Raw genomic sequence first — 16,555 nt, forward strand, 5'->3', positions numbered from 1 at the left:
ATCCAGATGAAGTTAGCCCCTTCTGTCCTCAGTTTCTGCTCACGCGCCCCTACCAATGACCCCCAAGGACCCAAATTGGGCAATGAGTGTAGGCTACACCCCATTATCCGTTTCCTGTAACCAGTAGATGCTCCCACCTTAGCCACTGTAATGTCACAGGGGCTTCGGTGATGCCTTTTCAGAGGACTGTGCAGGCAGGGCTGTCAGCTGGGAACCAGGAAGGGTGTCTTGGCCTGAAACCAAGAACCAAAATGGAGTTGACCATAGTGTGCCTACCTTCCAGTACCTCTCTCTCCCATCCCTACTCCCTAACCCAGTTCTGCTTAGTCCCTCCCCACCCCTGGTCATCAGGGTATAAATGGGGAAGGAGGGGCCACCAGAGGCAGGGAAGGGAGGGACCTTTGGGATTATAAATTCCAAAAAGGCCACTCGACTCCCAGAGCTGGATCCCTGAAACTCTACTCTGTCAGCTGCTACCATCCCCGGGGACCTTCATCATGAAAGGTTTTCTGCTGCTCATCCTGTCTGCTCTGCTCTGCTGGGTCTCAGGTGAGCACTGGGGGACCCCCAGGGACTTCTACACCTTCCCCTACCCACTGTGCTCCATTGCCCACTGCTTGGGATCTCAAGTACCCCTAGCTCCAACCAGCACAGCTCTCCTGTGACGGGGTCCTTGCTCCATTTCTCAAGGACCCATGTCTCCTTCACGCTTCTCCCCACCTCCAAGACCTACCCTTCTAACTTGCCAGAGCTCTACGTCCCCTGTCCCCCACTCCACGACCAAACCCAGCTTACTGCTTTGTCCTCTCATCACCTGCACTCAGTGGAGTCCTCCCAGAAACATAGGCGTCCAGCCTGGGGCTTCTTGTGCACCCCACCCTCCCCACCTCCTCCTCTAGATTCTGTTCTGTCATTCAAGCAATAGCCTTTCCTAGTTCACCCCTGCTCTTCCCCAGAGAGCATACTCACAGGGACACCAGCTTTCTGGAGTGTCCCAGTGATCTCCTAGAACCTCCTGGGGAACCGGGGAGATAGCCCGGTTTTAGGGAGGGGATGCCAGGGCTGCTCACCCTCAGGGTGAAGTGGATTTATTTCACAGAGGTGCAGTCACCAGTGAGGTGGGGAGAGGAGCTCCTCTGCCCTTGGACTGAACCCCTCCTACACCAAACTTTGCTCACGCAAGCCTAGAATTAGCTGAGGTGGGAGCCTGGAGGGTGACACTTTTTGCATCCACCCCCTCTCCATCATGGAATGGTGCTCAGACAGCACCTGACCATCTGTTTCTCAGATATTATTCTTTTCTGTCGGAGAGCTGCTGGAGAGGATCCCTCAGGTCTGGTTTCTCTTCCCACCCTCATGGTGGTCCCAGGTGGGAAGAGTAAATCGATAAAACTGGCCATAGGTGGTTTTGTTGCCAGCCTCAAGTCCCAAGCCACTGATGCAAGTGTTGCAACCATGACTTTTATTTATTTATTTTTTAAGATTTTATTTATTTATTTAAGAGAGATCAAGCCGAGCACAAGCAGGGGAAGCTGCAGAGAGAAAGGGGGAAGCAGGCTCCCTGCTGAGCAGAGAGCCTGTGGGGCTAGATCCCTGAACCCTGAGATCGTGACCTGAGCTGAAGGCAGACGCTTAACCAACTGAGCCATGCAGGCACCCCAAGAGCCATGGTTTTTTATTTGTAGTATTTCTTCTCATTTCAAGTCTCCGTCTGTGACATCTTCTGAATTCCTTCATCTTTTCCCCCACCTCCTCCATTCCTGGCCCACGGTAGTCTCACATTCCATCTATCCCTGGCCCTATGTTTTTGTTGGTAGCTCTGCCCCTCTTGACTCATCCCCGAATGGGGTGGGGTGCAGGACGATATTTAGGGTGTAGGCATTCACAGAGCAACAACTCCGCCCTCACCCACTTCCACTATTTCTGTTTCACTCACCTGCTCGGTCACTGTCAAACCAAACAGGTCAGAACACCTACTTGACTGGCTCTTCTCCACCCTACCCCACAGCTCGGCTGGTCCCCAGGTGAGTCAGACACCCCATCCCCTCAGCCTGACTTGTGTCTTCCTAGCTGATATTCGCTGTCACTCCTGCTACAAGGTCCCCGTGCTGGGCTGTGTCGACCGGCAGTCCTGCCGCCTGGAACCAGGACAGCAGTGCCTGACAACGAATGTGTACCTCGGTAACACGCCCCTCTTTAGTAGGGACAGGGGGCTGGTGGGAGACTCTATGGCAAGGCCCAAGGCCCAAATGTGGCTCAGACTGCAATGGGACACACAGTCCCAGCAAGGACAATATTTGGCCAAGTATTCTTAAGAGCCAGTCACCATTCTATGACTTTATACGGATTGTGGGCAGCAACAAGTCCAAGGACCAGGACGAGGGGGTGGGGGACGGAAGTGCAGAAGGACAGTCAGACTTACTGAGAAGAGATAAGGAGGGGAGGGGCACGGGCAGAGTGGGGAAGGAAGCCTGGGCAGGTGCATGGGCAGGGGGACACAGGCACAACAGGTACCCGCGCTGGCTGACCCCACGGTCCACTCCTACCCTCAGGTAAGATGTGGGTTTTCTCCAACCTTCGATGTGGCACACCGGAAGAGCCTTGTCGGGAGACATTCAACCAAACCAACCACAAGCTGGGCCTGACCTATAACACCACCTGTTGCAACAAGGACAACTGCAACAGCCCAGCTCCTCGGCCCACCCCAGCCCTGGCCCTCGTCCTCCTCACCTCTGTGGCCGGCCTTGGCCTCTGGCTGCTGCACTGAGACTCACTCCATAGCTGTCTTTCCTCCCACCTACCTTAGCCTGAGTTTAGCCTTAGGTCTCCTTGTCCCCTGGCTCCCTACACTGGTCTCTCCTTAAGTCCCTTCACTCAGAATAGCATTTCTCCAGGCTCTTCACATTTCTGTAATTAGACAGCGGCCTCCCCACCTACCCTTCCACCTTACATCCTCCACTGACCTTCTCCCGAGTCCCTTCCTATATCCCTCTAGACCATCCCAGATCCTCCGGTGGTCCCAGAAGAGCTCCGCACTTTGGGTCCTGCCCTCTACCGTGCCCTGCTCAGAGAGGGACGGAGATCTGGGCCTGAAATGGGACTTCTGTCCTGTCCCCTGCAAAGGCTCCCAGGAAGGACTGATGACCTCACTGTATGGGGTTGATTCCCCAAACCCTCGCTCCATACGTACCTCATCCCCATGCTCGCCTCTTTGCATTTTGAGTAATAAATGTCTATGTCTGATAAACTGTGTGTTTTTTTGTCAAAAGACCTGTCGTCAGAGGCCCCCCTCTTGGGAGATAGCACTCTCAGCTCCTGCCCTTCCCCAAGAATCCTCCAGGGACTTTCCCTGGGAGGCTGGTCTGGGGCAAATGGAGAAACGGGTTTTTCAGGCCTCCATCCTTCTTCCTTCCTGTGTCTGGGGTTGACATACACGTCCAGTGTTTGGAGCAACAATCCTTATCCCAAATTTAGGCCACACCTCTGATGTACTGCCAAGAAGGAGGTGCGGCTTGACTTGAGGGCTCCCCCAAAAGGGTAGGAGAGCTGCGTGGGGATGGAACACAGGACCCTCTTAGCAGGTTAGAGTCAAGGGCCTCACTTGGCCCCATTACTAAGCAGGGCAGCAAGCAACCTTCCCATCACGGTGTTTCCATTTCCTTTCTCAATCCTATAAAGTCACATTGAGAACCAAGTTGCAAATGGGAGAAAGGGGAAGAAACCCAACCATGTTCTTTGGTTCCCGGTGACCCCCATTTAGCCCAGAGCCCACTCCCCCCGCTCAGTGGTCCTCACTGCTAAGGAAGATTCTCCCTAGCAATAGGCCCCAGGGGTCACTTAGGGCAGATTCTCCATTGTCCTTTGGGGGTTCATTGGTAAAGGAGTGCACTATTGTAACTAAGTCTGCTGACACTTGGTAACTAGAGCATGGATGGCCACATAATACTCCTGCAATTCTCCCATCAGCGAAAGATAGATGGCATTTTCCAGTCAGCTCTAGAGTGGTGAAGAGATTTTAATGGCTCACAGAGGGTTGTTTGTCTTCTCACCTCAGCTCTCCTTTGTTCCCTTGCTCCCTTGCTCCTCCCGCCCCAGCCTACTAGTCTCTTCACAGTGCTGGCAAGAGCCAGGCCAGGGCGGCAGTTGCTGCAGCCAAGACACATGGTGGGGCCACGGTGCTTGCCACAGCGCTGTTACACAGGTCTCCGACGCAGCATTCCCTGTGGGTTGTGTAAGTCACGTCTCCCACCAACTCCGTTTCCACTTGATTGCAATGATGGGCCGCCACACAGGCTCGATAGTGATGAATCAAGGTCACTGAGGCTGAGAGAGAAAACAAGACTGCGGTGTTGGACTCTTGGCTTGAGGACTTGCCTTCTAGGGCAGAGCGGATGTGACTTCCAGGAGCCCGGAGGGATTCTCTGTCCCCTCCAGAAAACACCTCCATGAAACCAAGTAACCAAAATGAACACTGACATTGCTAGCCGTCTGATTCAAAGGTGCTGAAAAGGCCCGACCTCCCTTCGCTGTGCTGTTCTGGCCAAAAATCCATGACTGCAATCTAATTATGAGAAAATAGTAAATAAATGTAAATTGGGGGATGGTCTCTAAAATAACTTATGGGGACTCTTGAAAAGTGTCAAGGTCATGGAAGACAAAGATGCAGAACTGTCCCAGATCAGAGGAGACTAAGACGTGGTGAGCACTAAATGCCAGGCGGGATCCTGATTTGGACTGAAGCCAACATCCCTCTTGTCAGTTCAGGTGGAAAATGAACACTCCATGTCCTGTCACCCTCAGGCGCAGCTGGACCGGCCAACGAACACACAAGCCTAGGCTCAAGGGACAGGAATGATGGCTTATCACTCAAAGAAACCTGTAGACAAGTAGTTAATCAGCACTATTCTAAAGGCATAATCATTGGCTGGGCCTAATGAAATGTCTAACATGGAGAATAAAGAAATTTTTTAGATTCCAAGGCTGTTGAGATGGAAAAAAACTTCTGGGGGACCAGACAAAGTGGCACCACAGCACCTGCTAGCACGATGTCATGGGGCTCCAGTCAGCAGAGCCCACCTTCTCAGGAGACCCCTAGCCCCAAATTTGCCCTCAAAATCTCTCACTTGCCAGCTGTCGGGGGAAGGGGTGGGGCTTTTGAGCATCAGCTCCCTGTTCTCCTGGGTGACACCACACTAATAAATAGCCTACTTTTCTTCATTGCAGAAGCTCTGTGTCAGATTTTATTGGCTTGCTGTTGCAAGTGGTTGATGAACTCTCATTTGGTTTGGCTATAGGACCGGAAAAAAGACGACTAGATCTTCTGGCTACACTGAATAAGGTTTGTAGATTAGTTGGTATTTTTTGAAAGACTTATTTATTTGAGAGTGAGCGAGCAGGGGGAGGGGCAGAAGGAGAGGGAGAGAGCATCCTGAAGCAGACTCCCTGCTGAGCCAGGAGCTTAACTCAGGGCTTGATCTCAGGACCCTGAGATCCTGACCTGAGCCAAAATCAAGAGTCAGAAGCTTAACCCACTCAGCCACCCAAGTGCCCCTAGTTAACAGTATCGTACCAGTGTCATTTTCTGATTGTGATCATTGTACTATGGTTATATTAGATGTTAGCATTAGAGGAAGAGAGGTGAAGGACATACAGGAACTCTACTATTTTTGCAAATTTTCTGTCAATCAAAAATTATTTCAAAATCATATACATGTGCGTGCGCACACAAACACACACATACACACACACACACACACACACACACCCCAGTCCTTAGCTAATACCTGCAAGTTTGGTTTAATATTTTGGTCCCTGCGTTCAAGGGACAGAACTTTTTCAACGACTTAGGAGTGAATGGGCCTCTGAGACTCTGGAGAGTTAAGAGGAGGAGGTGACAGGGCCAGTGGGCTGCTGAGGGGCTCAGTGCCAGAAGGGGCTCCAGACCTCTCTACTCTGCCATGGCACCATCTGCCTGGAGCCAGACTGAGCCTGGGGGCAGGGGAGGGCTGGGGGAAGGGGGAGAAGCTGAGGACTCACGGTTTCCAGACAGCTGGTTCTGCCCGGGGCCAGGCTGGGGCTTGCGCTCCAGGAAGCCACAGTGCTCCCCCTCCCCGCAGGTGGCCACCGTCTCTTTGCAGGAGTTGCTGGAATCTCCTTTGCACTCGAAGCACCGCATGCGAGTTCCTGGCAGAAGAGAAGAGGCGCTTGACCTGGGCTGACCAGGAGCCAGCTGGCAGAGGCAGACAGGGCTTGGCTGCCTCCTTACCCAGGGCAGACCCCAGTAGGGTGCTGAGCAGGACCCCGACCAGTAGAGAGTTCATTGTGTCTGCCAGCAATGTCAGTATCACCTCTCTCCCACCCCCCTCCCTGGCCCTGATCCGCCAGCCTTATATCCCCCTTGCCTTGGGCTTTATAGGGCAATAAAAAGGGAGTAAAGAATCTCCCCCAGCAGGCACTGGGGCCCCACTAACGACAGGGAGGCCCCCCCCCCGCCCCCCGCCGCCGCCCGCCGCGGCAGAAAGAGCTCCTGGCGTCCTTCGGAGTCCCCAGACGGCTCCATCCTTAGCAGCGGTTCTCAGGCTGTGGCCCCAGAACTCCTGGCCAGAGGGTCCTCAATGGTCTTCCTTTCCCACTTGCAAACCTACAGGAGGTTGGCTTTTCTCAGCGTACTGTCTCCAAAACAACAGGTCTCAATGGCCTAAGGGCAGAAGCCATGTGACAACTGGGCCATCTTCTATTCAGCCTTTTATGTAATTCCCCAAAGTGGAGAGCAACACCCCTTTTCTGTGTTGTTGGGAAAGAAATTACTTTTCACAAAACTGTGTTTCGTTAACATGTGATAGATTTATTATTTTTATTTTTAAATAAACCTACTTAAAACGCTCTGTGTTGATTTTGAATATAGTAAATACTATAGTAAATACCAATATTAACCCACACAGAGGAAAAACTCTTTCGGGCCTTCAGTAATTTTTATGAGTATAAAGAGGTCCTGAGATTAAAAGAAAAAAAAAAAAAAAAGGATATCTGTCTCCTCTGCCCTCCTCCCTCCCCTTTCTTACTCCTGATACATCCCTGCTCTGATTCCCCAGATCAGGCTCTCCTCCCTCAAGGTCATAAACCTCAGTTTTCCAGAATCTACCATCACCTCCTGAATCTTTTCCCTGCATTCCTTCCCAGTCTTTCTGCAACAACCCCCCCCCTCAGTGGAAACACATCTGTCCCTCTGGCCCCACCCATGATTAATTCCTTCCTCCACAGTAGTAAAACTGGGAGAGATAATTATAGGGTACAAATGTTGAGGCTTGGGGGGATCAAAGGGATGTGAAGCTGGGTGGGGTCCCACTTATGCAGCTGAGCTTTGTGTGGAGGGAAGGGTGGGAGAGGGCATTGTTGGTTTCACATACAGACACCACGCTGGAACAATTCTGGGCCAGGCCTTCTAGGAGGGTGACCTTGAGAGACTCCAGTGCACGGAGAGGGGAAGGATGGAGCAAACAAATACAGGGAACTGAGCTGACAGAGCCGAGAACAGCTTGAGACAAGGGGAGGTGGGGAGGAATGAGGGGGAAGGTGACAGACAGAACTCTGGAGCGGCAGACACAGCTGAAAGCACAAAGCACAGCACAGAGAAGACCCCGAAGGCTCTAGCGAACTCAAGTAGGGGGCAGGGAGGATGTGAGAGGTGTGGGACATAGGAGCTGCGGGACCAGGGCCTCTACTGCGTCAGGCTGGTGAATCTGGTTCCGGTTCCACCCCCCAGATTCACTCCCTAGGTGTGTTTGTTTACTGGTCCCTCCCTGTCTTGCTCAGATGCTCCAGCTCTCGGGATCTCTGGGTGCAGATCACATTCTCCCAGACTCCTGAGCCCTGGGTCCAGCCATGGGCCCCTCCAGCATCTTCCTGTGCATCCTGTTCCTCTGTGGGGCACTGGGTAAGGGGGGGCAGGTGGGAGAAGCGGGGATGCTGAGCAGAGATTTTCATGGGCTTCAGAAAGAAGAGCTCCTGGGAATGGCCTCAGGCCAGGAGAAGGTGGAACCAGAAGTTTCTTTTCCAAGGCATTTGAGAATGAATAACTCTCTCTTCGTTGCAGCATCTTGACATGCCTCTGTCCTCTGTCTCCCCTGTTCCTTATCTCACCTCTTGCTTCTTTGCAGGGACCTTGCGGTCAGTGTCAATTCTTATTTGCTCTCTGTCTGGGGCACCATATGCTTAACTTTTTCACTGCCACCCCGCCTTCCTGGGTCTGGCTTTTGGTGTCACGCTCTGCCTTCGTCTCTGACTCTCTTGTTTTCTGTCTTATCTGTGTGTTTCTCACAACCTCTGGATCCCTCTTGCCTCTGCGATTTTTCTTTTCCTGAGTTGTCTCTCCTCCCTTCCCTGTGTCTCTTCCGCGACTTCTGTCTGCCCTTCTCCTTCCCTTTCCCCACTTCCCTCTCCCCACTTTGTGAGTCACCGCTCTGCATGAATCTCTCTCCCTTATCTGGGCTCCAGCCTCTCATAGGCCTCTTTGTCTCTCCTGTTCCTCTGCCAACCGCCCCCCTACCACAGGTCTCACCACGCCCCCGCCCCCTGCCCGAGGTCGGCTCCGCTGTTACACCTGCAGCTTTGCCAAACCCTGCTACCCGGTTCCCACCGAGTGTCAGGAGGACGAAGCTTGTGGCATCAGTATTGGCACCTCAGGTAGGACTCTGGCCCAATGGCCCTTCTCTAGGCCAGTCTCCATCCATCCATCTTGCTTTTCCTGCTGCCCCACTGCCCTTACCTCCTTCCTGCCTCAGCATTCTCTCATTCTGTCCCACAGAGCAGAATGAGATCATCGAGCGGAAGGGCTGCCTCCCACGGGCCCAGTGCCCTCTGCAGGGCCATGCTACCTACTGGTCGCGCTCCTACGCTCTGCGGCACCACTGCTGTGAGCAGGACCTGTGCAACACAGCCACCACGCTGCGGCAGCTCCCCAGCCCCCTACTCGCCACCCTGCTCCTCCTTGCAGCCAGCTTCACCTGGGGAGGCCCCCTCCTCCGCTGGCTTCAAGCCAATCTGCAGCCTTCAACCCAGGACTCTGCCCCCCTCCTCACCGCCCTCAAGACCCCTGCATCTGAGATATGCCCAAGAACCTGATTCTGTAGAGAACTCCGATTCCCAGCCTCACACCTTCCCAGACCCCTCCCAAGGTCTGGTTCCTGTGGGCACCACTCTAGCCTGGATAGGCACCTGCCCAGAGCCCCGCCTCATAAACAATATCTGTTCTAGGTCTTTTGTCTTTTCTAGATGCCCACGGCTGATGCCCTATCTCAGCTCCAGGTCTTGGTCAAGGCAGGCAGTTTGATGAAGCTGGGGGTCCCAGGCAAGGGGACTGAAGGGGCACCAGGTATGGTGAGGAGGACAGTCTTGCTAGGAAAGATTAATTTGGCAGTTCAGGAACTCAGGAAGGAGGTTCTTGGGGGAACTGTGAAGAGTAAATTTAATAAAAGTGCTATCTGAGAGTCTAGGACACTGCCGTGTGTGTGTGTGTGTGTGTGTGTGTGTGTGTGTGTGTGTGTGTGTGCTCTTTCTCTCCCTCTCCCTCCCTCCCTCTCTCTCTCTCTTTAAAAGCAAACTAGAGCTGCCTGGTGGGTTGGGCTGGGCTGCTGGGACCTGAACTGTAACTTTCACCTCATTCTCCCTTTGTGTCATTTGCGTCCTCCTTCTTGCTAATAGCTTAGCTTGAGCCCCTGTAGCATGGCGGCTTTCGATGACACTTCTGAGAAAGATTTCCTCCAGTGAGGCCCAAATTTGAGCAGACACACAAAAGGGTGTCTGGTGGAGTTGCTTGCGATGGTGTGTGGGGGAGACTGGCTCCTTTCTGCCTGAGACCAGGAACAGACCAGTTAGGAGCATCGGTGCCCTTCCCTGTTCTACCAGCTCAGGCTTGTCCATGGCTCAAAGACAGCCCAGCACACACCCCACCAGGGAATCCACCCACCGCCCCTGTGGACACTCCCTCTACCCCCAGAGATAGCATGTGACTCTAGGGCCTCCCAGGGTGTCAGGATGTTGATAAGCCTCTCACTGCTCTGCTCCGGATGCCACAGGAAGTGCTAGGATAAGGAGGGCGGCTGGGAGTGCACCCCACCCCCCACCCCCCCACCCCGTCCTGACTCAGTGCCCTCCCTGTCCGTGTGAGGAAGTCTGAGGTCTGATTAAAGGTGCGTGTTCTCCTTCCACTTCTCTGTGCAAACGAGATGGAGCAGGGACGAGGGGGATGGGGGTGGGGGATGGTCGGGCTTAATTTCAGGGCAACCTGAGTCTTCTTCCAATTCTCTGTCATTCAGTCCTCCCACCTGGTGCTTCTGTTGTCTTCTCTCCCTGCCTGTCTCTTTCCTCTAACTCGAGTCCCTTCCCTTCTCTCTTCTTTAGTTGCCTCCATTTGTCCAGTGGTTTCCTGAGACTGACTTTCCAAAATTGCTCAAATCTCTGGATTCTCCTGTCTCATCTCTGCCCATCCCCACCCCTCCGCACCCCCTAGCAGCCACCCTGGGCTCCCCTTCAGTCCCATGGTACTGAGGGCTCAGGACCACCCCTTTCTGGCTGCTATGAAACAGGAGATCACACCTGTGATCTCACAGGTGACATTGCAGAATAATACTTTGCTTTCCTTCAGCGCCCCTGAACACACACACACACACACACACACACACACACACACACACACACAGCGTGACTGCTGGAGATCAGCTGGACTGTAGGGCAGCACTCAAAGCCCTTCCCCTCCTTGCCAGGTTTTCAGGCGAAGCCTCAGGTGCCAGATGGCCAGAGGGACAGCAGATCACACTTCCAGCAGATGTCATGGAGATCATTTGATCTTGGGGGCAGGTGGGCTGTGGGTTTTGTGAAGCAGAAAGACAGATTAAAGATACTTTCATTCTCTACCTCCTCAGGAACAGAGGCCCCCATACCCACCCCAACCCCAGTCTCCTGGGGATTTAAGCCTGCACCCCGGAGTGTTCCTCACCTGAGACGGGCCAAATGGATGTTCTCATAGACCTGGATTTCAGGTTTGAACTGAGGAATTGAGGCACCTGGGAAGAAGGAGTCACACGGGGTGCAGCAGAGAAATCACCAGATAACTCAGAACTATATTCCTTACTACCTCCTCCCCTAGAGAAGGTAGGGATAGAGGCAAGACGTGAGCCCAACCCTCTGTCACCCACCCACTCACACATGCTCTCTTCTTTCCCCCTGGGAGGAAACTAGGACTCACCTCTGCACTGAGTCCCCTGGGCCCTCTGTCTGCAGAGCACGATGCTGACGGCCAGGATGGTGAACCCCTGACCCACTGTGAGCAAGAGCATCACGATCCAGGACACGTCCCAGCCCGTGGAAGGGGCACAGAGGGCAGGGGAGGCATCCGTGGAGGCTACAGTAAGGGCAAGACAACAGGGATAAGGAGGGAGGCAGTGAGGGGTTTGTTCCCATGCCCCAGAGAGAAGCTTTCCCCCTGTAGTCCCGCAGGCTCTTACCACCAAAAGACTTCATAAGCTTCTTTGTCCCTAGTTTCCACCATCCCACTTTGCCCATATTCAAGCCTCTCATGTTGACCCCATCAACTTCTGTTGGTAGCAAATATCAACACACCTGTACCCACCTATGGACAGCTAACTCCAGAACAGACCATCAGCCGTAACTGCAATTCTTCCTCATATCCTTAATAGTAATCCAAACTTCCAGGACAAAGTAGTGCCTTCCAATTCATTCTTTCTTTCACTCATTTAGTCCATAAGAATTCCCTGAGTGCCCACCAAATGCCAGGCACCGTATTAGGTGCTGAGGGTGTAGAGGGAAGTAAAACCCATTAATTGGCCTTTGCTTACCAAAATAATGTCCATTTGCTCCTCCCTCCTGCCTCATAAATGGGCCATTCTACATTCAATAGCATTCTTTCTGTGGGTAATGGACTTCTAATTGTTAAAACAATTATATATTTTTTCCCCTTCTATTTTCACTCACAGTAGTCCATTATAACATTAGCACATGTATCTTTACTTCAAAAGACAATTCCCCCATCAATAATTCTTTTCTTCATGTCTGCTATGAGATATTCCATAAAAGTCATAGATCACCCTATTTGTAATTAATGGTATATTCCACCAGAATCCTTCTCATCCCTTTTGGCCAATGGTCTCTTCCACCAGAAAGCTGGCTTAAACAACCCCCTTCTCTATTAGGGAGTTATCAATGAGAGAAAAGGCCCTCTTCCTACAGGTGATGGTCTGCTCCACCAGAAATCACCCCCACCCACCCAAATCTGGCCAATTACAAAGTCATGTCCACCTCCTCTAGCCAGCAAGTGCAGAATGTGCCAGAGGCAATATCCTCTCCCAAATCCTCCCACAGTTTACCTGTCAGGTTAAAGCTGACCCCTTTGTTGTGAGGCATGAGGCAGCGGATGATTCTTGCTCTATGTTCCTCTGACTCAGAGAGTCCCTCCCCAGGACACACCAAGAGCAGGGCAGCCCCATCGCCCCAAAATGACTGTACACGGCCCCTCACAGGACCCTTTCCCTCTAGCCAGGTCACAGAGTCTAGGCGTCTGGCGGGGGCCACAGAGCACATGAGGACCGAGCAGTGGGATCCATCGGCAGCCCTCGAAGATAGCTGGGATCCTGTGGGGAGAGAGGGACCTTAGTTCTCTGCTGGGCTTCCTGACCTCCAGTGGCCCCCAATTTACATGCCTTCACTAACCTCTGAGCACGGAGACATCATACATCCTCCAGTTCTGGTACCTGTGGTGCTGACCCAGCACAGCACACCAGTACCGACCAGCGTCTCCCTCCTTGGACCCTTCCAGCCAGAGTGAGAAGTTCCCCAGTAGTTTGAGTCTGGATGCCCTGGTGGGCTTCCCGAGGTCTGGGGCTGGCCTGACCACTTGGACTTGGGCCACCAGGGCAGTGGAGGAACCTGCTGCTGGGCTGTGGAACCAGGATAGGAGTTCGTCTCCACTCAGGGTGGGCGGTAAGGGACATGGCAGCTCCAGCACCTCCCCCGAGGCTACAAAGATGGTCTGGATATTGTCTGTGGGGAGGAGATTGTATGAGACTAGAAATCGCCATCAGATCAACAGCTCCCACTTGACCTCCAACCCCCAGCTTCTGCCCCTCCTGGGAACTCCCCCAGCATGGGTCTGGCTATGAGCACTTTCTCAAGTGACAGCTATGAAGAAGTGAGGAGGGGAGGATAAAGTAGGGCCTTCCTCCCCTCTCCTCCAGTGGGTAAAGGAATCTGAAGGCAAGAGAAAAAAGGCTAGAATAGTTGGCAAAGACCCTTTCTCTTCCTCTCCTTTCTCCTTTTCTGGATGCATTTTCTCATCTATTCTTATTTTCTAAAGGAAACTGTACATAACAACAACAACAAAAATAGACAACAAAACAAAAGCCCCCAAATTAAAAAATTAAACATTAGGGACACCTCAGTGCCTCAGTCAGTTAAGCATCTGCCTTGGGCTCAGGTCATGATCTCAGGGTCCTGGGATCCAGCCCGCATCAGGCTCCCTGCTCAGTGGGGAGCCTCCTTCTCCCTCTGCCTGCTGTTTCCCCTGCTTGTGCTCACTCGCACTCTCTCTCTCTCTGATAAATTAATAAATAATTTTCAAAAGATTAAACATTAAAAACATTTAAAAAAGAAAGAAACTGTACATAACCTGGACCCTCATTGTCTCTGGGTCTTCCCAAGAATTAGTGGAAGGGGGGAATCAGCTGGGGTAAATCTATCTCCTTGAGTCAAATGCCTTCCCCAGGCTCTGAGGAGAAACAGCAGTAGTTCCTTACAATCTTCCGAATAACCAAAGAATCCCCCACTTCCTCCTCCTTACCTGCAGCAGACCAGGGGGCTCCACATAGGAACAGAAGGAGGAGGAATAAGACCGCCATGGGGAGAGGCTGCCAAGTTCTCTCGCCCAGGACCTGGTGTCCTGTAGAGGAAACAAAACCCAGATACAGTCCCACGCTCCCTGGTTTGGAGTGACATGGGCCTCTGAGGGGATGGGAATGCTGGGGAGATAAAGCCCAGCTTCATGTTTACTGGGGAAAAAGTGACCACCACCTTTCAGTTCTGAGGGGGAAAAGACCCAGCCCAGGGTGTTCTGAAGAGGATCTCCTTACACTTCGGACTCCACATCAGCTGAAGGAGACAGATCAAAGACTTTGTGCTAAAAAGCCTCTGCAGAAGGGGGCACAGCTGTCTACCTTGATTCAGTCTGGAAGTACATTCTGTGCTCTTTCCTCCACCCTAGGAGAGATGTCAACCATGAGCGAAGAACCCGAGTCTTCATGTTGGTCTCCACAGAACCTGGCATAAGACTGCATACCTAGTCAATACTCCATAAATAATTTAGAATGACTTTCCCTGAGGCTCCCTGGCATACCACTGACCTCTTCTGAGCCCCTGATGAGTGTATTAAGTTACTACTGAAGGAACTGGATAACAGGGGCCTGGAGAATTCACCAAATCCCTCTACCCTGGGCAGGATTCTCAAAGCAGAGTTTCATATAGCTCTAATAGTTTTTAATGTGTTATTTGTTTATTTATTTATTTAAAGATTTTATTCATTTGACAGAGAGAGATCACAAGTAGGCAAAAGCAGGCAGAGAGAGAGAGAGGAAGGGAAGCAGGCTCCCTGCTGAGCAGAGAGCCCCCGATGCAGGGCTGGATCCCAGGACCTGGGGATCATGACCTGAGCTGAAAGCGGAGGCTTTAACCCACTGAGGCACTCAGGCGCCCCAAATGTGTTATTTATTTTTAAAGGTTAGCTTAAAAAAAATTTTATGGGTGATCTATTTTTAAGTTTCTATTTATTTATTTATTTTTTTAAGATTATTTATTTATTTATTTGACAGAGAGAGATCACAAGTAGGTAGAGAGGCAGGCCGAGAGAGAGGAAGGGAAGCAGGCTCCCTGCTGAGCAGAGAGCCCGATGCAGGACTCGATCCCAGGACCCTGAGATCATGACCCGAGCCGAAGGCAGCGGCTTAACCCACTGAGCCACCCAGGCGCCCCAGTTTCTATTTATTTTTTAAAAAATTTATTTATTGGAGAGAGAGTGCGGGAACGTGAGGGGGGTGTGCCACAGAAGGAGAGGGAGCAGCGCCACAGAAGGAGAGGGAGCAGCAGACTCCCCACACGAGCTCGGCCCAATGAGCTCTGCCCAATGCAGAGCTCAATCCCAGGACCCCTGGGGGATCCTGACTAGGATCATGACCTGAGCCAAAAGGCAGACACTTAACTGAGCCACCCAGGAGACCCTTTAAGTTTTTGTTTTAATTCCAGTTAGTTAACATACAGTGTTTTATTAGTTTCAGGTGTACAATATAATGCTTCAACACTTCTAAACATCACCTGGTGCTCATGACAAGTGCTCTCCTTCATTCCCATCACCTTTTCCACCCATCACCCACTCCCCCAACCATCAGTTTGTTCTCTATAATTAAGAGTCTGTTTCTTTCTCTCTTTTTTTCCCTTTGCTTGTTTGTTTTGCTTCTTAAATTCCACATATGGGGATGCCTGGGTGGCTCAGTCAGTTAAGCATCTGCCTTTAGCTCAGGTCATGATTTCGGGGTCCTGGGATGGAGCCCCACATTGGGCTCCCTGGTCAGCAGGGAGCCTGCTTCTCCTTCTCCCTCTGCCGCTCCCCCAGCGTGTGCTCTCTTGTGCATGCTCTCTCTGTGTTAAATAAATAAATAAAATCTTTTTTAAAAATTCCACATATGACTGAAATCCTATGGTATTTGTCTTTCTCTGGCTGACTTATTTTGCTTAACATTATACTCTCTAGCTCCATCCATATCATTGCAAATGACAAGACTTCATTCTTTTTTATGGCTGCATAATATTTTATAGAGATATATGTGCGTGTGTGTGTGTATGTGTATACACACACGTATCTCACATCTTCTTTCTCCATTCATCAATCAAAGGACACATGGGCTGTTTCCATATATATTGACTATTGTAAATAATGCTGCTATAAACATAAGGATGCCTGTTTCTCTTTGAATTGGGTGTTGTTGTTGTTGTTGTTTTTAAATATTTTATTTATTTATTTGACAGATCATAAGTAGGCAGAGAGAGAAGAAGGGAAGCAGGCTCCCTGCTGATGACAGCCTGACGCGGGGCTCGATCCCAGGACCCTGGGACCATGAACCAAGCTGAAGGGAGAGGCTTTAACCCACTGAGCCATTCAGGTGTCCCTGAATTGGGTGTTTTTTAACTCTAAAATTCTTTTCCTTTTTTAAAAAAGATTTTATTTATTTGAGAGGAAGAGAGCACAAGCAGGTGGGGATGGATGGATAGGGACAGTGGGAGAGGGAGAAGCAGGCTCCCCACTGAAAGCCCAACTTGACCTGAGCTGAAAGCAGATGCTTAATCAACTGAGCCACCTAGGTGCCCCCTTAAAATTGTTTCTGATTAAATATTCTATGCATACCAAAGACTATATCAAACGTAACATAATAAGTAAAAGAAGCAGGAAACAAAGGGCATGATTTGTATGATTTCATTTCGGTAAAGTATGAAATTAGGC

General features: G+C 51.4%; 4 protein-coding genes across 5 annotated transcripts; 2 read left to right on the forward strand and 2 right to left on the reverse strand.

Moving 5' to 3' along the window:
• Positions 1 to 352: 352 nt before the first annotated feature.
• LY6G6C (lymphocyte antigen 6 family member G6C) lies at positions 353 to 3,241 on the forward strand. The gene is made up of 3 exons (XM_032340864.1): positions 353 to 549; positions 2,071 to 2,181; positions 2,553 to 3,241. Exons 1-3 carry the CDS (start codon positions 498 to 500, stop codon positions 2,765 to 2,767), a joined length of 378 nt encoding a protein of 125 aa, XP_032196755.1. The 5' UTR covers positions 353 to 497; the 3' UTR covers positions 2,768 to 3,241.
• A 767-nt stretch (positions 3,242 to 4,008) lies between these two features.
• LY6G6D (lymphocyte antigen 6 family member G6D) lies at positions 4,009 to 6,718 on the reverse strand. 2 transcript variants are annotated; one of them, XM_032340878.1, is made up of 3 exons: positions 6,645 to 6,718; positions 6,037 to 6,183; positions 4,009 to 4,323 (listed from the first exon to the last, which is right to left on the reverse strand). In XM_032340878.1, exons 2-3 carry the CDS (start codon positions 6,173 to 6,175, stop codon positions 4,109 to 4,111), a joined length of 354 nt encoding a protein of 117 aa, XP_032196769.1. In that variant the 5' UTR covers positions 6,176 to 6,183; positions 6,645 to 6,718; the 3' UTR covers positions 4,009 to 4,108. The 2 variants fall into 2 exon arrangements, with proteins under 2 accessions (XP_032196769.1, XP_032196768.1); XM_032340877.1 differs by lacking the exon at positions 6,645 to 6,718 and adding an exon at positions 6,266 to 6,446.
• Positions 6,719 to 7,845: 1,127 nt separating this feature from the next.
• Positions 7,846 to 9,147, forward strand: LOC116589030 (lymphocyte antigen 6G6e-like). Its single transcript, XM_032340876.1, has 3 exons — positions 7,846 to 7,933; positions 8,551 to 8,682; positions 8,804 to 9,147. The coding sequence occupies exons 1-3, from the start codon at positions 7,882 to 7,884 to the stop codon at positions 9,118 to 9,120; spliced, it is 501 nt and encodes a 166-aa protein (XP_032196767.1). The 5' UTR covers positions 7,846 to 7,881; the 3' UTR covers positions 9,121 to 9,147.
• A 36-nt stretch (positions 9,148 to 9,183) lies between these two features.
• Positions 9,184 to 13,976, reverse strand: LY6G6F (lymphocyte antigen 6 family member G6F). The gene is made up of 6 exons (XM_032340872.1): positions 13,850 to 13,976; positions 12,724 to 13,053; positions 12,381 to 12,644; positions 11,243 to 11,398; positions 10,994 to 11,060; positions 9,184 to 10,859 (listed from the first exon to the last, which is right to left on the reverse strand). Exons 1-6 carry the CDS (start codon positions 13,905 to 13,907, stop codon positions 10,835 to 10,837), a joined length of 900 nt encoding a protein of 299 aa, XP_032196763.1. The 5' UTR covers positions 13,908 to 13,976; the 3' UTR covers positions 9,184 to 10,834.
• Between the last annotated feature and the right edge of the window lie 2,579 nt (positions 13,977 to 16,555).

This window comes from Mustela erminea, chromosome 4, assembly GCF_009829155.1.
Source record: "Mustela erminea isolate mMusErm1 chromosome 4, mMusErm1.Pri, whole genome shotgun sequence".
NCBI classification, from domain to species: domain Eukaryota; kingdom Metazoa; phylum Chordata; class Mammalia; order Carnivora; family Mustelidae; genus Mustela; species Mustela erminea.